The following is a 22628-nucleotide window of genomic DNA, read 5'->3' on the forward strand; positions in this document are numbered from 1 at the left end:
ATTGCTATTGTTACTTTCAACCCCACCCCTCAGGGCCCAAGTTGTATGCTTCGCTGGGCGGCCCCAGAGGTCATCGCACACGGGAAACATACAACATCTAGTGATGTCTGGAGCTTTGGGATAGTGATGTGGGAAGTGATGAGTTATGGAGAGCGGCCCTACTGGGACATGAGTGACCAGGAGGTGAGCTCATGACCTGGAACCCCTGTCCGTCCAACCCACCAGCCTCACAGACTCAAACATTCTAAGCCCTCCATCCCGGAATACATTCACATTCTAAGATCTCACGGGTCTCATTTTCCATGTTTGAGTTCCTTTCCAACCTCATGCTTACCTAACGATACATTCCTTTCCACTAGCAATAGCCTCTAAGTACTATTTTTTTCCTCTCATCCCCAGGTGCTCAATGCAATAGAGCAGGAATTCCGGCTGCCCCCACCTCCAGGCTGTCCTCCTGGACTGCACCTGCTTATGCTGGACACTTGGCAGAAGGATCGTACCCAGCGACCTCACTTTGACCAGCTGGTGGCCGCATTTGACAAGATGATCCGCAAGCCAGACACTCTGCAGGCTGGCGGGAGCCCCGGGGACAGGTCTGGAGCTTTGGCATTAGAGCCCGGGAGAGCCGGGGAGGGTTGATGCAGACCCATAAAGGAAACTGAGAGAAGGGGACAAGGACGAAGAGGAGACTGACCTGCCTGCCCCGCCCTCCCAGACCCTCCCAGGCCCTGCTGAATCCCGTGGCCCTGGACTTTCCGTCTCTGGACTCCCCGCAGGCCTGGCTCTCGGCCATCGGCCTGGAGTGCTACCGGGACAACTTTTCCCAGTCTGGCCTCTGCACCTTTGGTGACGTGGCTCAGCTCAGCCTGGAGTAAGCCGGAGGGGTCGGGGAGGGGAGCCTCGGCCCAGGGCCAGGGGTGGGGCCCGGGGTCTCGAAGACACGGGCCCCGATTTTTTTTCCCTTCCGTCCCCCTCCCTAGAGACCTGCCCGCCCTGGGGGTCACCCTGGCTGGCCACCAGAAGAAGCTGTTACACCACATTCAGCTCCTGCAGCAGCACTTGAGGCCGCCGGGCCCCGTGGAGGTCTGAGGTCTGGGCGGGAAGCTACGACGTGAGGATGCCTGTAACCAAGTCCTGGATGAGGGTCCCAGGGGGGCCAAGGGAGATATGAACCCGGCTCCACGCCCACCAGCCACACACTAAACCCAACCCTTGGGACACCTCCCTCCCCGGTCCTCCCCTGCCTTCCCCGCATTAAAGGGAAAGAAGGGATTTTGCACGTCGGAGTAGTGGTGAGGCCCTGTGGTCTTCATGGAAGGGGCGGGAGACCCCACCACAGAGAAGGCTGTAGGAGGACAGGAGGAGTGAACGGGAAGTGGCTTTATTGGAAGGTGGGAGGCGGTGTCACACCCCATCCCCTCCCAGCGGTACCCATCTGCTCAGCACACCTCCCCAAACCTCTGCAGCCGTCTGCGGCTGTGACCCTGGATGGAGGCTGGTGCCCGAGGTGGCACCCCAGCCTTTTGTAAAGTGCTTTGTTCAGACAGGGCAGTAAGGCCGGGGAGGGCGAAGCTGGGTGCCTATTTGCGCTGGGCCCTGTGCTTGGGGCGAGGCGTGAGCCTGCTCCTCGGTTTCCCTGTATTCTGTTCTACGCCCCTGCCCTGACCTGGCAGGTGAGAGATCTGGACTTTGGTGGGAGGCTGGAGGAGGGAGGCGGGAGGTGAGCTCAGATCTGGTACTCCCAGCCTTCCCCGTCCTCCAGAGCCTTGTTGACCACCCCCCGCAGCTCTGACTTCAGGGTCCCTTGCCGTAGCCTCTCCCAGTTGATGCTGCTGCGGGAGGTACTTCGAGACACCGAGGGGGTAGGAAGCGACAGGCAGGGGCCCAAGGGGCTTCCCAGCCACAGTCTTTCCATGTCGTCCTCCAAGCCTGGGTGGCTGAAGGCCTGGGCGTAGCGCCGGACACGCTGCTGGTTGATATCCTGTTTCTCTTCCACCCTGTTGGGGGAGGGGGGCGGTACGGAGGAGGTGATGGAATGGCTGACCTTGGACCAGCCCTCGTCTCTGGGCCCCATCCAGCCCTCCTGCAGGTGGTCTTTCTCCTTGTCTGCAGCCTGAGTGGGCACAGTGGATGCCAGGCTTTGGGAAGCAACAGAGAGCCGGGTCCAGGGTCAACGTGGATGCTTTCAGGACCCCTCCGGCTCCTGGCAGGTTCCCTTTCCCCAGTGAGACTGGAAGCCCAGGGAGTGCACAGGCCTGCCAGCCCGCCTGCCAACCCATGCTGTCACTCACCGTAGGAACCAGCGGTCCCCCAGCCCGAACTTGCGCCCGCAGATCCCTGAGCGAGGCCACAGGCAACGCGGCAGCTTCTTCTCTAGCATCACAGTGGTGGCTATAACCTGTGGGGGTGGGGGGTGGTGGGTGGCAGAAGAGGATGAAACCAGAGACGGGATGCAGAGGAGAGTGGAGACGGGGTGCACCGGGAGAGTGGAGAGGACTCTGGGCAGAGGGACCACAGTGTAGCAACAGCTGGGAAACATGGTTTCCCAGAAGGGAGCACACCCCAGAGCAGAGGTTGGTGGCATCAGCTTCGTCACCCATTTTCTGCAGGACAGAGTGATGGGCCTTGAGCCCCACGATGCTTCACCCAGTGACCTGGCATCCAGGCCAGGCCAGTCCTGTGGGAGGTGGCGAGACCTCGCTCTAAGGATCAGGAAGGTGGGCAGAGCAAAGAGCAAGGGTCCTTGGGGCTATGGAATATTTCAACCCTGCAAATGTAAAGGCTACTTAGAAACACAAACATCCTACAGAGAAATTTCCTACCAATACATTTGCATTGGAAAAATATTTTCATGAGCAAACCCTGTGTCGCCAGCTTAGGGTTTTTTTTAACTCCACTTTCTACACAACACAGTTAAATGCCATCCAGTTGGAGGGATTTCCCATTTACATTGCTGAAATTATTTTTGTTGAGATAAATTCTTTTGTAAGTACATTTTTAAATGATGATTTGATCCAGTTAATTCATGCTTTTGGCCCCATCACAATTATCTGACTGAAGATAGTTTCTGTGACTATAGGGAGTTTGTGTGGCATTATTTTTAACACGTCCAGTTTTTCTGGGTCAAATTTTGCAGATTTAAATATTGCCCAAAAGTTGATACTTCAGTTTTTATTTAGTAACAACATTTCATGAATGCAGTTGTAGCTACTGTGTGTGTGTGTGTGTGTGTGTGCTAAGTCGGTTCGGTCATGTCCTACTCTTTGCGACCCCATGGACTATATAGCCCTTCAGGCTCTTCTGTCCATGGGATGCTCCAGGAAAGAATACTGGAGTGGGTTGCATTCCCTCCTCCAGGGGATCTTCCTGACCCAGAGACCCAACCCTCATCTCTTAAGTCTCCTGCATTGGCAGTCAGGTTCTTTACCACTAGCACCACCTGGGAAGCCCACTGTAGCTACTCCTGAGCTTCATTTCTTACTGATGATTCTAGAAAAGACAGATTTTACTTTTTTGAGAAAACAGGAATTCTTTTCACCTGTTCCAGGATTTCTTGATTGTATCGCTGATCCAGTTCTGTACACTTTGCGTCAATTTTGCCTGTGCAATAACCCTCCAGATATACTGGGGCAGGGCGGGGCGGTGGGTGGTGAAATACCCTGCTTCTGAGTTTGGCCTGGCCCTTGGCAGGAAGAGAATGACTTGCACTAACCCTCCCGGCCACCAGGGGGCGCTCACCTGGGCCCTCCAGAGCTCATCCCGCTCGTGGGCTACACGCCAGTGAGTGTCGCCCATCATAGCGATGAGGAGGTTGAGCATCAGCAGAGCGGCGATGATGGCGAAGGCAGCGTAGGTGATGCTGTACATGAAGGGCAGATCCACGTCGTAGTTGGCGGGGCCGTCGATGATGGTGAGGAACAGCTCAAAGGTGCTGAAGAGCGCCATGGGGTAATTGTAGAAATGGCCCAGCTCATTGGGGTCCTCTGTCTGGAAGATGATAAAGAAGGCTGCTCTCACCCAAGGGGGGTGAGAGCTCCATGTGATTAAACCGTAGCCCACTCTCTGCTGCCCACTTCAGTCCTGTCTGCTTCCTCTCCAGTGTCACCATCCCAGCCCTCCAGCACTCCGTCCTGTGGGTTCTTACCTTCCCCTGTTTTCCATATGACTCACCCTCCTGATCCCAAGAGCCAGCTCTCTGCCTTAACACATCCCATCCTCAGACACTGTGGCCTTCTGCCTCTGCCTTCCCTCCTGCCACCTTCTCCCCCCAGGTTTATCCAGAGGCATCCTATGCTTTCTGGTTTCCTCCAGTCCAGGGCCCCTAGCTCAGATGATTTACCCGAGGCAAAGCCCAGGATGACCACGGCCATCAGCCAGCAGAATCTCATCAGATCGCCAAAAATCATCTAGAGGGAAGGAAGAGAAGGGAGGCCAGCTCCACACCAGGCCTATGAGCAATCTCCCCTTAGAGCCTCTAAGAGGTCTAGCCCTGAGAAGTCCAAGAGCTCTGCCTTCTAGCATAGGGGCTGGCCAGCTATGGCCTGCTGGCCAAATCTACTGGATCGATTTTGGTGTGGCCCTTGAGTGAGAATTTTACACTTTTTAGATGATTGAAAAAAAAAAATTTTTAAGGGGGAAGAGAAGAAAATCAGAGAGATTATATACATGTTGGCTCTGCAAGCCTGGTGGGGAAGATTCTCTGGAGAGGGAAATGGCAACCCACTCCAGTGTTCTTGCCTGGGAAATCCCATGGTCAGAGGAGCCTGGCAGGCTACAGTCCATGGGGTTGTAAAGAGTCGGACATGACTTACAGACTAAACCACCACTGCAAGCCTGAGATCTCTCTGATCTGATGCTTTTCAGAAATGTTTGCAGCCCCTGCTCTAGGACCTTTCTCTAGAAAGTCTGGGAGGAGGCACTGACCTTCTGGATCATGATGGTGAAGGGGCCCAGCATCTGGAATCCTCGTGCAAAGTACATGACGTTGCACCAGCCCAGCACCAGGGCGAAGGACATGGGTACCACCTCCCCGTTAGTGTTGGTGAGCCGCATCACCATGGTCACCAGCACCATGCAGGCATAGGTGATGCTGGGGGGAGAGTGGGGAGGGGGCCGTGAGAGGGAGACTGGGCTGGTCCTGAGGATCCAAGAGCGAGGGGGTGATGGAAGTGCTACCCACACACTCAGCTTCAAGCTCCATACACAGGGTCACACACACATCACAGCGAGGCCTTTGGAGCTGGGGTTCTCCAGAAGCCAGGGGTCCAGGGAGTTAAACTGGAGCCTTAGTGAGGAAAGGGGTGGAGGGTGAGAGGAAAAGAGACTCACAAGAGGATGTGGAATGGTCCTCCAAGGATGGTCTGTCCGAAGAAGCGACTGAGTCCCACTCGGAAGATGTCTGTAATCTGGGGAGAGGCCGGGAAGACACGAAGCACTTGTAGACTGAAGCTCGAACTGGATCCCTGGGGCACACAGCCTCACCCCTGAATCCCCACTGCACCTACCTCTATGAACAGGATGATGACAGCCCCAAAGACGCTCACCAGCTCCCCCACCAGTCGGAGGTGGTCCTGGTGGGTCACATAGGCCTCCTGAAAGGAGAGGCGTGGTCAGAGGACTCAGGGCTTCCCCCCATCTGCCCTGCTCACTCTTGGGTGCAAGTCCACATCCTTGTCTAGGGACACCAGTCGCTCAGATTCTTTTCAACCTGTGAGGTTTGGCTCTCTCAAACTCTGCTCTTAGAGCATCGGTATGTTTCTGTGTGCATGTATTTGAGTTTGTGCCTATGTAGTTGAGATCTGGGCAAGGAGAGAAATGGTGGTGAGCTAGGAACGTGACACACGTCTGAGAAATGGCAGAGAGCTGGCTACCCGCCACCCCCAAAGCTCTGCTGCTCCTCGGGGGTCACCTGAAGTGGCTTCTGCTGACAGAGGGTGCTGTCCCGGGGGTCGGTTTCATTGTCAGTCCTGGGCTTGAGGGGGCGGTACACACAGCACACGGTGAAGCAGACGATGTACAGCAGGTACGTGGCTGCCAGCACGCAGAAGTACGGCCGCCCGTATCTCTTCCACTTGAGGGTCACCAGCTCCTTTACTGGCGTCTGGTCTAGGATCTGGCGAGCCTGCAGCAGAAAGAGAAGGCAGCAAGCAGCTCAGAGCCCCTGACTCCCCTCCCTAGCAGCTCCCTAGCCTGAGGACCAGCCCCCACCACCCACCACCCACCGTACCTCTCGCTTCTTGGAGCTGACAATAAGTTCCAGCAGGGATAGCTCCTCCCCTGAGGAGTCGATCTCCGTGAGGTCATAGACAGTGGAGGTCAGCGGTCCACACGTCCACTGGATGTACTTCCGCTTCTGCACCAGGTTCTGGAACATCTAAAGTTAGGGATGGAGGGGGTGGGCAAGCAAGTGAGGAGGAGCAAGCCAAGGGGACTGTCCTGGGGTGTAGATGGGACACTTGCCCAGAAGGACTGCTGCACCCCTGAAAGGGGGCTCGCTCTTCACTCAAAGACCGCAGCCTTGTGGACAAAAGAACCCTTCTCCATGTCAGCCTCCTAGTTCATCCTCTTCCCCCATAACTCCCCCCAGAGCTTGGAAAGAGGAGGTGCGAGGAGGCAGCGCAGGGGGACATGGGTTTTACAGACCACCCCTGGACGGGATCTAGACCCTCACATCCCCTGAAGACTCAGGGCAGAGAAAGTGGGAGAGAAAGAAGATGTGAGACAGGGGTGGAGAAGGAAATTCCAATCGAAGCTGAAAATAGGGCCTCGGCATCAGGGAGGACCATTCACATTTACTTCCTCAAAGGGCCAGGAAGTGTAAGATGAAGGGTCAGGAGAAGGACCCCCGTGGGGTTGGGGGAGGGCCACTCACCACTGTGTTGCCCTCCACTCCGGCCAGCTTGAAGGGGGTGAGGCCCTGGTGATTGAGCATGAGGTCCAGGGACTGCAGGTGGTCCCCTCGCCTGTCGTAGGACAGCAGCAGGTTGTACATCTGGCAAGCGAAGGTTTTGTTGGGCTGGAGGACGAGGATGTGCAACACTGTGTTTCCTAGGAGAGGACACGGGGTGTCACGTGACCCCTGGGACCAGAGTCCCTGCTGTTCCCCAGGACCACCCCCCTGGGGGGGCCTGAGGGGGGGTCCCAGCTCCTCCCCTGCCACCCCCAGTCTCCCAGCGCGCCCTCCAGCCCAGCTCTTACCCAGGGAGTCCTGGGCCCGGATGTCAGCGCCATGCTCAATGAGCAGCCTCACGATCTCCTCGCTGCCCATGCAGGCGGCAAAGGACAGAGGGTGCTCCCCTGGGGAGGCAGAGGCCCGGGCAGGCGTGAGATGCAGGAGGGGACGGGCAGTGTCTCTGAGTGACCGCCTCTGCCTCCCCCATCTCTGGGGATCCTCGTCAGCAGGACCAGAGGCAGGGTTGCTGGAGGGGGCCCTGGGGTGGTGGCTTGGCTCTGGCTTTCGGCCCTGAGGGCGGACCCCTCCCAGCTTCCCCAGGCACGGAGGCTTCTCAGCCCGCCCTCCCTTGACTGGTGCCCCCCTCCTCGTCCTCCCAGCCCCGGTCCTGGCTCTCACCAAAGTAGATGAGATTGTGAGGACTGAGGCGGAAGGCAGAGCCTACAGCCCTCGCGGAAACGCTGGCCCCGTGGGTGAGCAGGGCTTTCACCAGGTTCACGTTCCGGTTCATGACCGCTATGTGCAGCGCCGTCTGACCTGGACAAGAGAGCTCTTGGCTTGGGCTCTGTCCCCAGGATCCAGCTAGGGGTCCCTCCTATCTTCACATGGTCCCCCATCTTCACAGAACCCTGCAGGGGGACCCTCCTGTCTCCACCAGGTCAGCCTTTCTGGGGGAGGATGAGACAGGGGTGGGGGCCTGGTGGGGCTCACAGGGGACCCTGGTGCTGCCTGCCTCTTCCTATTCTAGTGGTTTAGTCGCCAAGTCGTGTCTGACTCTTGCAACCCCGTGGACTGTAGCCCGCCAGGCTCCTCTGTTCATGGGATTCTCCAGGCAAGAATACTGGAGTGGGTTACTGTTTCCTTCTCCAGGCAATCTTTCTGATCCAGGAATCAAACATGGGTCTCCTGCATTGCAGGCAGATTCTTAACCTACTGAACGACAAGGGAAGCCTTCCTACCCTAGGTCTCTCTGTTTCAGAGGTTAGCGCTCCAGCGAGGGGAAGGGACAGAAGAGGGGGACAAAGAGAAGGGGCCCCAGTTTCCCTCTTGGTTTCCCCAGATTATCCACCACCAAGGTCATGCTTCCCCCCATCCTAGACCCTCGGCCTCTCACCTTCATACAGCTCAGATGTCATGGGCTCCTTGACCAGCTCCGGGGCAGCCTCCATCAGCACCGTGGCGGCCTCCAGGTTGTCATAGAGGGCGGCCACATGCAGTGCCGTCTCCCCTACGGCTCCTGGCATCGACAGAAAGCAGAGTCACGTGGCCTCTCTGGAGCAGGGGAAGGGGGCCCATAGAGAACTGGGGGCCCACAGCAGAAGGTCCTGGGCTATACGAGCAGGAGGAGGGGGAGGAGGGCCGTGGGCACAGGGCTGACCCAGCTGGAGACGCTCCTTACCTTTCTGGTGGACATCACAGGCCCCATACTTGAGCAGCTTGCTCAGAGCCTGGATATCGTTCTCTTTGGCAGCTAGCAAGAGGGGAGACTCCCAGATCCTATAAGAGAGGGGAGCGGACCCAGTTGGGAAGCAAGGTGGGCGGCTTTGCTCCGTCTCACACCTCGGTGGCAGTGAACCCCGAACCCAGAGGTCCCTCATCCAGAGAGGTGGGGCTGCTATCAGGGAGGAGCTGCCCGAGCTCTCTTTTCCTGACCCATTGGTTAATCCAGGCCAACTTTTCCATAGTTTGCTTGAGTTAAATCCAAGCCAACTTTTCCATAGTTTGCATGAGTTAAATTCAAGTCAACTTTTCCATGGTTTTGTGTGAGTTAAATCCAAGCCAACTTTTTCATAGTTTGCATGAGTTAACTCAAGCCAACTTTTCCGTAGTTTGCGTGAGTCAAATCCAAGCCAACTTTTCCATAGTTTGTGTGTGGGTGAACGTCAGGACCACTTTCCTTTCCTCAATGTGTGTGTGTGTGAGAGAGAGAGAGAGAGAGAGATCTGTGCACATCAAGTGGAGAGGAAGGAGTTTCAGCTAAATCCTTGTTTACCTCCTGACCTATTTGGCCTCTGGAGTAACCCCTTTCAGCGTCCCTTGAAGTCCTGAGATTACCCTCCAAGATAAGCCTTGTTTTCATGGACTGAGGGTATGAGGAAATGCATTCCCATCTTTATGGAGGAGGCTGACATGCAGAGGCTGGCGGGTGTTTCTGCTGTTGTGTGATGCTTCCCTTCCTCAGGAAAACCTTTGATTCTGGCACTTTCTGCCCTATGACAGCATCTTTGGGGCTCAGTCCCAAAGCAGCCGTGGGCACTTTCTTTCTTCTGGCCCCTGTATCAGGCTACAGTCTCTGCCTGCTTCCTGTCTGTGTCTCACTTGTTTTAGGCAAAGAATCATCTCTGATTTTCCAGTTTTATGCCTACAATGAACTTCACACTTCTTGTAAGATCAAAACTTACTCCAACTGAGACACACGGGGTCCCTTTATTTACTTTTCCCTGCTGGCCCAGAGCTACTTGGTCTTTCTACAGGAGTGAATGAAATAACACTGTTTGTCCACAGAGGGTCAGTTATGTGAACAGGAGCTCACACACCAAGAAGGCCACAGTAACTGGAAGCTGACTCCAAGAACTGGGGGTCGAAGGGGTGATCGGGAGAGGAGGAGAGAGCGTGACCTGTCCGTCTCCCCGAATGCTGGCCCCAGGTCCCCGCATCAGGCCACAGGGGCAGCCACCTGTCAATTCAGTGTCTCTCCCGACTCAGTCCCTGCCTCCTCGTTCCCACTGATCCTTATTAATCCACATCCTCATTCTCTGGGCCAGGATTAGCAAAATCTTCTGACTAGTTCCCCTGCGCCCTGTTTACCCCCAGTCCATCCTTCTGGATGCTCCCAAGACATTCTCTCTAAACAGCAAATGCAAGCACAGTTTGTAAAAGTCTCGTGGGTCCTAAATTCCCAAGGAGAAGAAACTCAGGAGTCCTCTCCAGACTTCCTGCAACCCTTTCTCCGTGCTTTCTTCCTCCTGCTGGCCCCGGACACCCAGCAGCTCGGCCTCGGCACCGCAGGGCACACCGTTCTCCCCATGGCTGTGCTGTCTGTCTCCTTTCACCTGGAATCCAGCCCCCACCCACCCTAGTTACTGTCTATACTGCGCTCTCAGCGCCTGGGAATATGCCCAGCGTGATGGCAGATGCTCATCACCTCTCTCTGTAGAGGGAACGAACTGTAGCAATGCCAGAAGGTGGCTTGGCTTTACTGCCCCCCGCCCTCCCCCAATTAGCTCCATCAGCCACCCCCTAAGCCAGCCTTAGGCAAACATGTAATCTAAGTAAAAACGAGTATGCTTCGTGTGCTCACGCAGCTGCAAGACAAGTTTGCAGCGCCTCCCACCACTCTCATCATCACCCCTATCATCACCCCAGCCACCATCACCCCACACCCTCCACCCTCACCCCATGGCCCCCACCACCACCGTGACCCCGCCACCATGACCCCCGCCACCATCACCACCCCACCACCACCATGACCCCCGCCAGCACCCTGACCCCCGCCACCGCCATCACCCCCATCACCATCACCACCCCCGCCACCATGACCCCTGCCATCATCACCACCCCCATCACCACCACCGTGACCCCCGCCAGCACTATGACCCCCGCCACCACCATCATCCCCACCACCATCACCACCCCCATCACCAGCACCATGACCCCCGCCACCATGACCCCCACCACCACCCCCACCACCATCAGCCCCTCACCCCCACCACCACCATGACCCCCACCACCATCACCACCCCTCCCACCACCATTACCTTTTCCAACAATTTGCCCAAATCCCTCATTTATACATATTCGAGAGTAAGCACTATTCCCCAACACACACACACACACACACACACACACACACACACACACACACACACGCAGGAAGTTTCCCGCGCTCTCCTCTGGCCTTACTTCTACCTCCGCATTCTCACTGGGTGCTGTGATTAGTATCGGTCTCTTCCTCTTCGAAGCACACTTGGAGGTCAGAGGCCAGCCACTTTCTCATCTTTTATCCTTTCTCTGCCCTCCTCCAATTAGCTTCTAGTTTTTGTTGTTGTTGTTTTGTTTGGCTCCTAGTTCTGTGCCCTGTTTGGCCAAGGGTTAATGGCGAAGCTAGAAATGGGTCCAAAAGGGCTTCTAACCCGAGTGCAGAGTCCACTCCCTGCTTCCTAGGACATAAGTGGGGAGGCTAGTCAGTGGCAGCCCCAAAGACACCACTCTTGGTTCTCTGACATATCTCTGATGACCATAAACGTCCTTCTCAAACCTCCAGTCCCCACATGTCCTGTTTCTGGCCTCCGCTGCCCGCCCGAGTGGCCTGGCAAGGGCAGGAAGCTACCGCTTGAACTGGGATGGCTAGATTTACAAAATAAAAGCATGGGGATGCTCAGAGTTGAATTTCAGATACACAACAAATAAGTTCTTGTTTTTTCCCTTGGCTGCGCCATGTGGCTTAGTGTATCTTAGTTCCCCAACCAGGGATCAAACCTGGGCCCTCGACAGTGAAAGCACAGAGGCCTAACCCCTGGACTGCCAGGGAATTCCCCCCAAATAAGTTTTTAATATAAGTATGTCCGTGCAATATTTAGGGCAAACTGAAACTGACAATCTGTTCGTTGTTTATCTGAAATTCACATTTAACTCTGTGTCTTGTATTTTATCTGGGAACCTCAGTCAGATCACACTCTGGATGAAGAAAAGGCTTATGACCCAAACCAGCGACGTTTGTAGAGACCTGGCCTCCTCTGCGTGGCAAACTCCAGTATCCAGCAAAAAGGGAGGGCAGAGTCTACATGGTTCCCAGGGAGTCAGGCAGAGGTATGACTTGCAACAGCATCACATGGCCACAAGGGGGCAGCCAAGAAAGCCCTTGCTAATAGTCTGGGCAGTGAGGCAGAAAAGATAGGGCTAAGTCGTGTCCGACTCTTGGGATCCCAGGAACTGTAGCCCGCCAGGCTCCTCTGTCCATGGGATTCTCCAGGCAAGAATACTGGAGTGGGTTGCCATTTCCATAAGGCAGAACTCTCCCCAAACACCTGCCTACACTTACACCCCATAAAAAAGATGGACCCCATAAAAAAGAGCAGACCCATCCAAAGATTCTTGTGCCTGGTAAATAAATAGTTTGTTCCAAAGAAACCCAACACAGAACTTTAGATCTGGAGTAAAATCTATACATCTTCACCAGACATCTCCCTAGGGCAGGAAGAAGAGGAGACACTGCCAAAATGTCTTCTGATTTTAATGGTTAAATTATACTCACTCTGTTCCAGGGGACAGTTTCATTTTATTTAGAAGCATACGTAACTTTACTACCAGAATCTCTTATTTACAAACAGTGATTTAGAGCAGTGATCTTTCCCAGGTGGCTTTGTGGTAAAGAATCCTCCTGCCAATGCAGGAGATGCAAGAGATGCGGGTTAGGTCCTTGGGTGGGGAAGATCTCCTGGAGGAAGAGGTGGCAACCCACTCCAGTATTCTTGCCTGGAGAATCCCATGGACAGAGGAGCCTGGTGGGCTACAGTCCACGGGGTCTCAAAGAGTTGGACATGACTGAGCACACACACCTTAACCAGGGATAACTCCCTGCCTCCTTCCAAGGGATTTGGCAGAGTCTGGAGACATCTTTGGTTGTCATGACTGAGAGAGGGGGTGAAACTGGCGTCTAGTTGGCAGAGGGCAGGGGTGCTGCTAAGCTTCTTAAACAAGGCAGCCTCTTGTAACAGAGAGTTATCTGCCCAACATGTGAAAAGTGTCAAGGCAAAGAAGCCCTGACCTCAGTGTGTAAGTATTCATAATCTATTTTTTAAGAAAGGATTTTTCACATTAAATAGAATGAGAAATTCCATCCATGTTTTCTTACAAATCATTAAGTGCTCAACTAAGAAACAAAAAAATGAAGGCTTTTAAGCACCTGCAGATTAATTATTTAATAAAAGACAATGAAAGAAATTAGAAGATCTGAAATGATAAAGACATGAAAGTTGTTTCCAGAATTTAGAATGTCTTATTTTGTTTGACTATTATAAAATTGAACAGTCTGGTTCAATACTAGACTAGTAGAAACACTGCTATAGGGTTTCTGGCATAAACCCTAGCACACTTTTTACAGAGCAAACCAGTCGTTGATCACCTCAGGGCTCCCTCTGGCCCCAAGGATCTGCCGCTTGTATTCTCTCCCTGTTTCCTCCACCCCATCCTCTCTGCTTCACGTTGTTGTGGATGTGTACATGTCTATGCATGTACACTCACGTGTGTGGACCTGCATGTGTGAAGTTTTGCATTTGGTTGCTGGGAAATGGGCAGGATCAAGCGTGTCTAGGGAAGAATTCAAATCTGAATTTTAGAGCTAAAAAGCCCTGGAAACCCAGTCTAATCTGTCCAGATGGAGAAAGAGGCCTGGAGCCCTGGGGTGGTCTGTTCAAACAAGTCGGAGGCAGCGCTGGGACCCCTCTGGTCATTTCCCTGTTCCTATTCTCCATGTTCATCAGGATCTGAAGAGGGGTCAGAGGAGGCATGGGAGGTGGAGCCACGCGTGTGGGTCCCACTGATTTCTCCACCAGCCCCTCTCAGAGAAGCATGTCAACTGGACGGAGGTCACACACACCCCCTGGGGCTTAGAGTCTGGTTCTTGGATAGCTCCAGCTCTGATGGGAGGGAGCTCACAGTCCCTCTAACTCCTGCTGTCAATGGAAGCTGCCTTTTGACTGTTCTTGTGTTCTTTTTATTCACAGTGGTCCCAGGTGTTAAATGTGCTTTTCAGCTTCCAAAGCAGCATCTCACATACGATCACGTTTGCTCTTTACAACCCTGTGACACGGGCTGAATAATTCTCATATTTTTCCGCAAAGGAAGCCAAGCTAGATCCAGAGGGTCAGACAGAGTTCAAGACGGAATGCCTGGCCAAGAACCTAGCCCCAAGGCTCTCACCACTCAATTATGTGGTTCTTCTAGTTCTCTGGCTCTTCCCAATTTTGCTCGTCTTGGGGTGAGGTTGGGGGAGCAGCTGGAGCGATGACCACAACGGGAGGAGGTGCGCACTGGCTACTTGGGGCAACCTCCCTCCAACTCAGGTTCTGGGTGATGGCATGAAGAAGCCACAACTCAGGAAAGTGGCTAATTCCAGACCTAGCCGCCCTTCTAAGTGCCCAAACTGCATCTTTCAAGTACAAGATGCGTGCACCTGCATACGTGTTTACTGAAGCAGGAAGTCTCAGGGTGATCCAAGGTCCCAGCCCTCACTTCTGACAGGTATGCCATGCCAGCCCACAGATACTACTATAGGGATCTATCTAAGCAGAAAAGAGCCCCTGGTGCTCACTGCCTCCTGCCAGCTACCGGGAGGATGACCCTGCCCGCGAGGGGCTCAGGGTGAGGATCATGTTAGGCGGACCCTGGAAGCTGCCCAGCACAGTCCACACCAATCAGAATCGGGCCTGCACTGTCCTCCTCGAGGCTCCCACAGTACTTGTTCACAGCCTTCTTAGGACAGTCGCCAAGCTCACTTTTAACCCAAGTCGATGCCTACCGGTGTGTTTGGCCCCTAAGAACATGAGCTTCTGGAGAGCGGACAATGCGTCACGTTCATTTTCGCAAACCCAGCTGAGCGTTTTACAGTCAACACCTAGAACATCGCATCTCAGGAATTAAGACAGGTCAGGAAGATCCCCTGCAGGAGGGCATGGCCACCTACTACGGTATTCTTGCCCAGAGAATCCCATGGACAGAGGACCCTGGCAGACTACAGTCCAGGGGTCACAAAGAGTCAGACACGGCTGAGTGGCTTAGCACACACACACATGTGCAAAGCCCCGAGATGATGCAGAGGAAGTGAGAGAAAGATGATGGTTCAACTTGGATCCCACCGACACGGACTTAAGCCGAGGTGAAGGCAACTAAGACCCAAGAAAAGCCAACCGGAGAGAGAAGAATGCTGGGTTCCCCCATGTTCCTGGAGAGACCTGAGCCCCTCCCTTCTCTTGGAGTCCCCTCCACCCTACCCGGAGCCCCTCTCTGGGTCTGCCTCATTCCCGGGGGTGGGGGTGGTAACAGCCCTGCTCACCTGGCCATGTTGTCCTCACTCACGTGGTTAGCGCCTGTGTGTCCAGCCACCCACAGATCTCCCCTTAGAGCTGAGTGATGACATTCCCTTGGACACTCCCCTCCCAGACCTTCAGGTCCTTCCGGGGAGTAACCACCCAATAGGGGAATCAGGTTCCAGGCCCCTGGTGTCCCGGAAAAAGAGAATCCAGAAAACTGTGGAATCCGACAGGGGACATCAGGAAGAGGGGAGAGAAGCCCTCTGAGTGGTGGATCAGACTTTCCCAGCCCAAGACTGTGAGAGAAGGCCCATCAGATGTCGCTAAGACACAGGGACAGAGAAGATACCGGGGAGCAGCCCCGGCTCCAGCCCAGGTCCTCCCCTCTGCCTCCGCCACCACTTCCAAGCCCCGGGGCCTCCCTGCACTCCTGCCCGGCTCCCCCAGCCCCAAGGTCCTGAGACTGGCCAGGGATGAGTGGAACCACTGACGGTCCCCGTCTCCAACAACAATACCGTTCTGTTGCCTCAAGATGTCATCAGCCAAACATGTGCTCAGCCCCCACTCTCCCAGGCCTGGGAGGAGAGAGGTGGGCGGCAGCTGGGAGAGTCGGGGAGCCAGATCTCAAAAAGAGAGAAAAAAAAAAGGAGGGCACCCCCAGCCCTTAATCCTTGAGCAAGAGGAAGGGAAACAACAGGAACTCCAGCAAACTTCCAGCCTCCCGGTCAGGCTCAGGCAGGCCCCCGCGCTTCGAGATGGAGAGAGACCCTCAGACACACACGCTTTGGACTTTCCCCTGTGAATAGACGTATTATCTGCCTCTTAGGGACCCAGGAAAGTCCCAGGGGGAGGACTTCCTGCTAGTCTGCCGGCCCCTGGGTGGGGAGACCCACGGAGGCTCTGGAGGAGAAACCACACACAGGGATGGCCTCAAGCTTCCTCCTACCTCCTCTCCAACTCCCAGCTCTGAGCACCGATGGAGGTGGTGGGGGGACCATCACATGAGTCTGGGGCAGTTTTCAGGGGCTGGAAGCCTTACGTGAGATGTACTTCAGGCTCAAACTCTAGAGCCTCTCAAATTCCTCAGCCTGCCTTCAGCACTGAATTCTAAGCACCTGGTATTTTGGCGCATTGCCCGTGGCCCTCTCCTGCAGTGGAGGGTAATACATTCCAGGGCTGGGCCCCAGCTTTGTTGTCGATACACAGCACCCTTCCCCGACTCCCCCAAGAGTCAGACTCCGTCAATGGCTGATGCGATAAATGCACAAGAATCATTCTCACATGTTGCCTTTCTTGTGTGGTTACTGGTGTCTGCAGTTCTCTCTCTGCCCCATTCATTGATTCATTCCCACATGGGCACATATATGTACTGTGTGTTTCTGCCCAAGAGACTGTTCTAGGAGCAGGGAGTAGAGATGTAAAGAATTGTCCTAACCCAGCAGCACCTCTGGGCCTCCCCGGTGGCTCAGCTGTAAACAATCCACCTGCAATGCAGGAGGCACAGGAAACTTGGGTTCGATTCCAGGGTCCGGAAGATCCCCTGGAGGAGGGCAGGGCGACTCACTCCAGTATTCTTGCCAGGAGAATCTCGTGGACAGAGGAGCCTGGCCGGCTACAGTCCAGGGGGGTCTCAAAGAGTCAGATACAACTGAACACACACACAGCGGCAGCACCTCTGGGGTGCGGGTCTGTGATGCCCTAAATCCTTCCTCAGCTCGACAAGTTGTCTGGGCTCCAGGAAAGCACTTATGAGAAAGGCTGCCTAAATGATGGGCTCTTAAACATAGGGAGCACCTGTGTTACCCATGCCAGCCCCTCCTCCCCTTTCACCTGGCGCTAACCCCACAGGCCCAGACTATTGAGACAAAGTGCTCCAGAGGGGCCAGGCCTGGAAGAAAGGTCTTCCCAGCAGTGGTGCCCTCAAGGGGAGAGGGAGCCCCAGGGGAAAGGGAAGGGTGAGGGGCAGCAGCTCTGAGGCTTACCTCTTCTGCTGCAGCAGGTTCTGCTCGTCCCGCCTCTGGGCCCATGACTCCTGCCTCTGGAACCATCTACAGAGCTTTCTCCACAGGCAGAGGATGTACCCCTTCTCCTTGGGCAGCGGCAACCCCATGGAGCAGAGGGCCGGCTCCTTGGGGGACTGGGGCCGAGGCCAGACCCCACCTGGACTCAGCCTGGGGGCCACATGGGCAGCCCCAAGGGCTGGCCCGCCCTCTTCCCGGAGAGGTGCCGTCTCGGGGGGGCCTCCCGGGCCCCGCGGAGTCTCCCCGAGGTGCAAGCCTCCAGACACAAGAGGCCTCCCTCGGAGGAGTTCGGAGGAGTTCGTTACACTTGGCAGAGCTGGGACTCTGCCACTAAGCTCCCTGGGCAGGAGCTCTCTCCTCCTGGGAGAAGCAGGAGCCCTGAAGACACTCCCTTACTCCTCCCAAATTACCTGCGATTTAAAGAGACAGGCCAGCAGGTGTGGGGGCCTGGGAAAGCTCCCTCTCTCAGCTACCCCCCAGCCAGTCCAGGGAGGGGAGGCCTTCTGAGAGGAGGGACAGGACTCCCTGGACTTTGGGACACCTGGCGACCTTTTATAGAAAGCCCTGGTTGGGTCAGTTGGGTCTCAGGGACTCCAGTCAGTGCGGGAGGAGGGGGCGGAGCTGGGCAGGGCGCTGAGTCTGAAGGGCTGGGATGCCCACCTTCCTCGCAGGGTGTCTCTGGACCTCTCTGCCCTGCAGGCGTGATTTTGCTTCGTGTCTGCCCTGGCCCATGACAGGTGCATAAATACTGAAAACTCTCAGCCCCCTCAGCTACTGTGGGTCAGCAACTTCTCCTATAAAAGGCCAGATGGTAAATGCAAATATTCTGGCCTTTGCAAGCTACACACGGGCATACAGCGGCTGATACACATTCTTCTTTGCTTGCTTTTATAGCCCTTAAGAGGTGCAAAATCCATTCTGAACTCACAAACTAGAGCATAAAATGGCACCCCTGGACCGTGTGTGGCCCCCCTGAACACGGTTCTCAGACTGCTACTCCGGAATTCTAGAGACTGTCCTCACTACCACCCCAGTGGCTCAGCGGTAAAGAATCTGCCTGCAATGCAGGCAACTTGGGTTCGATCCCTGGGTCAGGAAGATCCCCTGGAGAAGGGAATGGCTACCCACTCCAGTATTCTTGCCTAGAGAATCCCATGGATTCTGGTGGGCTGGTGGGCTACAGTCCATGGGGTCGCAAAGAGCTGGACACGACTGAAACGACAGCAAACTCGCAAGGAGTGGGTTGCCAAGTAAAAGACAGGATGCTCGATTCAATTTGAGTTTCAGATAAACAGCAAATATTTTTTTAGGATAATTATGTCGCAAATATTTTCCCTGGCAGCCTCAGTGGAGGCAGCATTTATTTACCCACTACTGCCTGGCAGGGGCCCTTCACCAAGTCTTCCCATGTCAGTTCACATCAGACCTGCGAGGCAAATATTAGTATCCGCATTTTACTAATGGAAGGAAAAAAAACGAAGCTCAAAGTGGTAAAGTAAGTCCCCCGAGGTCATAGAGCCAACTTTATAGCCAAGGCCAGATTCAAGCCCACTCCCCTGATGCCGGAGCCCCTGTCTTTCTTCCTGACCACAGCTGGCAAAGAATGTTCCAGAAGGAAGGGGCCTGCACAGTCACACTGGAGAGTGGTGACAGGAAGCCCAGCCCCTCTTGGTCCTGCCAGAGCTCTGACCAGAGCAAGCTGAGCGCCCTGGGAAGATCCTCTTCCCACAGAAGAGGAACGGAGGCCCTGGCCTCGGCCCAGCCCACAGAGAGCCAGGACCCAGTGGCCTGGGGCATGGGCGGCAGGCTCAGAGCCGGAGAGGTATGTGTGGGTCACTCCCAGGCTTGGGAGTCTGTCTTTCCCTACCTGTCTCTGATTCAGAGAGCTGGAGGGCGCAGCGAAGAGTGTGTGTGTGTGTGTGTGTGTGTGTGTGTGTGTGTGTGTGTGTGTGTGGTCTGTGCACTGCGTGTGCACACACGTGTATATGTAGGGGAGAAGGCAAGCTTGGGTGCAGGGGTGGGGTGTCTCCACGGACAGGAGTGGAGGAGGGTCACCCTCAAATCTCAAGAGACAGCAGCTGCGCCAGGCCGCGGCGGCGCCTGAGCAAACAGTATAGCTGATTAGCTGAGCTCCCCACCCACCCCGGGGTCAGCGGGTTCGGGCCGGGTGGCGGGGGAAGACGCTGGAACCCAAACCTTGAACCCTGGACCTTTGCGCCCATTAAGCCAGTGTTTGCCTGCCTGCCAACGCACCCACCTTCTCTGTCCCACCAGGCTCCAGGCAGAGACCCTCATTCGGGATAAGGCATTGAGGTATTTGTCTCATGGGATGGGGCAGGGGGGTGGGGGGTTGCAGGAAGGCGTTGCTGCAGTTACCAACTTTCCTTTCCTTTCTCGCTTCCCGCCATCCAGTGCCAACTCCGTAGGGTCACCGGGGCCAATGGGACTCCAGCACAGACTCCAAAAGGGTGTGGAAGGCGGTGGCCCCGCCCTGACCTGACCGGGAGCATGGGCAACGTGGGTATGGGGTTCTCTCTTGGGGACACGGGGCCTCAGACTGGCACGACGGATATTTTGGAACAACTAATCCTTTCGTGTGGGTGCTGTCCCGCCTGTCATAGGGTTCACGCAAGGGCCGGCAGCAGAACCTGCTCTGCTGAGCTGTGACCCTCAAGGCATCTCTAGGCGTTGCCCAAGGCCCCCTGGCGGGAAGCAAAGTAATTTTCCCTTACAACTGATTTAGGGCCCCAAAGTGTCTGCATATCATTTTATTTTCTGTGTTTCCGTCTGGTTTTCCCTCTCTCGCTGCTCCTGTTCTTTCTACAAGTGGGTCTGCTCCCTCCATCTCTGTGCTGGTGAGTGTGGGGTTTGTGTGCTTGTGTGTGTGTGGGGGGGGCGTTGTGGTGGATGCTATGGGGGGTGTGTGTGTGTGGCCGTGACCTTGAGTGATCTCTCTGTGGGACCCTGGGTTTCTTTCTCTTCTTTCTCTCGACCTCTGCCCCGTGTTTGTGTCCCTATCCGGCTTGCTGCGTCAGCGCATCCTTGCCCCCTGAGTCCTTTCAGGGGGCACCTCCTTAGCTGAGTTGTCAAGCGGGAGGCCGGCAGGGCAGACGGAGAGGCTGCGAGGATGCAGCCGGGCTGGGGCGTGGAGATCAAAGCCACCGCTCGCTCGGCGTGGAGTTTGTTCCAGTCACTGGGTTCACAAGCCCCCCTGTGTGCCAGCTCATAAGGCTGGCAGTGGATGACATGTCAGCAGGTGAACACACACACACACACACACACACACACACACACACACACACGTCACAAACTCCACCCAGGCCAGGATGGCGTTCGGATCTGGTGTCTTAACTGAGAACCAGGTGAGCTGGACTCTAGTGCCGAGTCTCTCTGGCTGCCTGGATGGCAGTTTGTGCTAAAAACTCTCCAAGGTCCTTTTCAACTCAAACATCCTGTGATTCTGAAGAAAAGTGCATCAAGCGGGCTTTGGCGTGTACACACAGCCACCTCCACCTCCACAGGTTAAGGGGTCTGAATTGTGGCAGAGCCCTCATGCACTTTTCGAGTTGTTGCATGTCTTTCTCACAACCCCTCCCTCCACAGAGCCGCCTGCGCGCTCACAGCATTGGGGTCATCATGTAGGACCTGCTGACCGTCTGCTCTCTTGTAGGGACCTGGGCAAGAACTTGCAGCTGGTCCCACCTTCCCGGATAAGCATGTGCACATTATTTGACACGTTTCTGCAGGACATGTTTCACATTGCGTGGGTGCGTGCGTGTGTACTAAGTCTCTTCAGTCGTGTCCGACTCTTTGCAACCCTATAGACTGTACCCCACCAGGCTTCTCGTCCATAGGGATTCTCCAGGCAAGAATACTGGAGTGGGTTGCCTGCCCTCCTCCAGGGGATTTTCCCAACCCGGGGATCAAACCCAGGTCTCCTGCATTGGCAGGCAGATTCTTTACCACTAGCACCACATGGGAGGCCCGTGTTATACATTAACTAAATCAATATATCATAGCAATGTTTCACAACAGTCATTTATGTGTGTATATGTGCATATGTGCCTGATGCTGAAGCTGAAACTCCAATACTTTGGCCACCTGCTGCGAAGAACTGACTCATTGGAAAAGACCCTGATGCTGGGAAAGATTGAAGGCAGGAGGAGAAGGGGATGACAGAGGATGAGATGGTTGGATGGCATCACCGACTGGATGGATATGAGTTTGAGCAAGCTCTAGGAGTTGGTGATGGACAGGGAGGCCTGGCGTGCTGCAGTCCATGGGGTCACAAATAGTTGGACACAACTGAGCGACTGGACTGAACTGAACTGATATGTTTGTTTCCTGGCTTCCTTGAAATTGTCTGTAGATTTAAAAATTCACAGGAATCGGTCCTCCTGGTCTCTCACCCCTTTGCAGAAGGTGCCCAAAAGGCACAGGTAGAGACATGGACATAAGCCTGTCTTCCTCTCCTTGTCTATTTCCCTCCAGCATGGGTCAGCTCTCCCCTTCCTGCCCCACCTCTGCAGGAAGATTGTTCAACCTTGAAGGTTCTCACCTGGCTTGCAACCTCCTCCTGCCCCTCAGTGATTCTGAACATCTTGTTTCCTAGACCACCCATCCAGGAAGTGGGTACTAGTTTGGGGAGAAGTGGGTTCTGACTCTCATGGTTTGTAAGAGGTCTGGAGCTTCAGAGGGAGCCCTGAGGAGCTCTGACCCAAACCCAGCTCTCTCTGGAGGTCTCTGCAGGCTGGAGTCAGGACTCGTAGTCCCAGTGTGGCCCCTCTGGAAACTGAGAAGGATGCAGAAGGGTGACCAGAGCCTTCCTGGGGCAATGCCTCTGGTCCCGCTGGCCCGGTTTCCTACAGCCTCTTTTTCCTCCTCTCTTCTTATCCAGACCCCAAGGCCTTTCCCCTCCACAGTCAGACCCCTCTGCTCTGTCATCTCCCTCTATCTGTTCTCACCCACCTTACCTGATCAGAGGTACTCTGCCTGCAGACCCGGAAGTCACCCAGGAACAAAGCCACTGAAGTGTGTGCAGGTCGCAAAGGACCTTCCAAATATGCCCGAGAATGCCTGGCTTCTGGAAGAATACCGATATGTAATCAGAACAGCTGCGCTCCAGCTCCTGTTCGGCCAGAAATCACGGTGGGACCTCGGCCAAGTCATTTAACCTTTTTAGTGTCCTGATCTGCAAAACTAAGCACTCGAGTTTTTAAGATCTCCTGTTCCTTTCAATCCTCTCTGCTCCCCCAGGAAGCCCCTCTCAACTTCCCCATGTGGAGAGAATAGAAGTCAGAAGGGACCTGTTTTCAGAAAAGGCTCTTGTGTCTCACGTGAGATCTGACTCTGAATCCCTTGGCCAGATGCTCCCCTGAGCAGAGAGCATAGAGGAAAGGAAGGCAG

The 22628-nt window shown here is 55.0% G+C and overlaps 2 protein-coding genes across 3 annotated transcripts in view; one reads left to right on the plus strand and one right to left on the minus strand.

Annotated features, from left to right (window-relative positions):
* Positions 1-3624, plus strand: part of EPHB6 (EPH receptor B6) — an 18464-nt gene extending 14840 nt beyond the window's left edge. Inside the window, exons 14-17 of one of the 2 annotated variants that reach the window (XM_061165964.1) lie at positions 34-183; positions 400-593; positions 716-871; positions 981-3624. In XM_061165964.1, the coding sequence (XP_061021947.1) occupies positions 34-183; positions 400-593; positions 716-871; positions 981-1089 (609 nt within the window). In that variant the 3' untranslated portion in view covers positions 1090-3624. The remainder of the gene's footprint in view (positions 1-33; positions 184-399; positions 594-715; positions 872-980) is intronic. The other variant, XM_061165965.1, reaches the window with a different exon arrangement.
* Positions 1727-17419, minus strand: TRPV6 (transient receptor potential cation channel subfamily V member 6). The gene is made up of 15 exons (XM_061165966.1): positions 17184-17419; positions 8571-8668; positions 8286-8408; positions 7571-7708; positions 7198-7296; positions 6872-7047; positions 6227-6373; positions 5909-6121; positions 5505-5591; positions 5329-5405; positions 4924-5089; positions 4340-4406; positions 3739-4007; positions 2292-2398; positions 1727-1997 (listed from the first exon to the last, which is right to left on the minus strand). Exons 1-15 carry the CDS (start codon positions 17309-17311, stop codon positions 1727-1729), a joined length of 2166 nt encoding a protein of 721 aa, XP_061021949.1. The 5' UTR covers positions 17312-17419.
* Positions 17420-22628: the final 5209 nt, after the last annotated feature.

The sequence above is a fragment of the Dama dama genome, chromosome 18 (assembly GCF_033118175.1).
Source record: "Dama dama isolate Ldn47 chromosome 18, ASM3311817v1, whole genome shotgun sequence".
NCBI classification, from domain to species: Eukaryota; Metazoa; Chordata; class Mammalia; order Artiodactyla; family Cervidae; genus Dama; species Dama dama.

Bases quoted from the DNA above. Each gene is read 5' to 3' on its own strand.
- TRPV6 (XM_061165966.1), bottom strand. From the start codon at position 17,311: ATGGGGTTGCCGCTGCCCAAGGAGAAGGGGTACATCCTCTGCCTGTGG. The intron at 6,374-6,871 runs GTGAGTGGCCCT...CCCTAACTTTAG, and splicing joins GAGTGGAGGGCAACACAGTG to ATGTTCCAGAACCTGGTGCA. The intron at 4,407-4,923 runs GTCAGTGCCTCC...CCTTCCCTCTAG, and splicing joins TCACCATCATGATCCAGAAG to ATGATTTTTGGCGATCTGAT.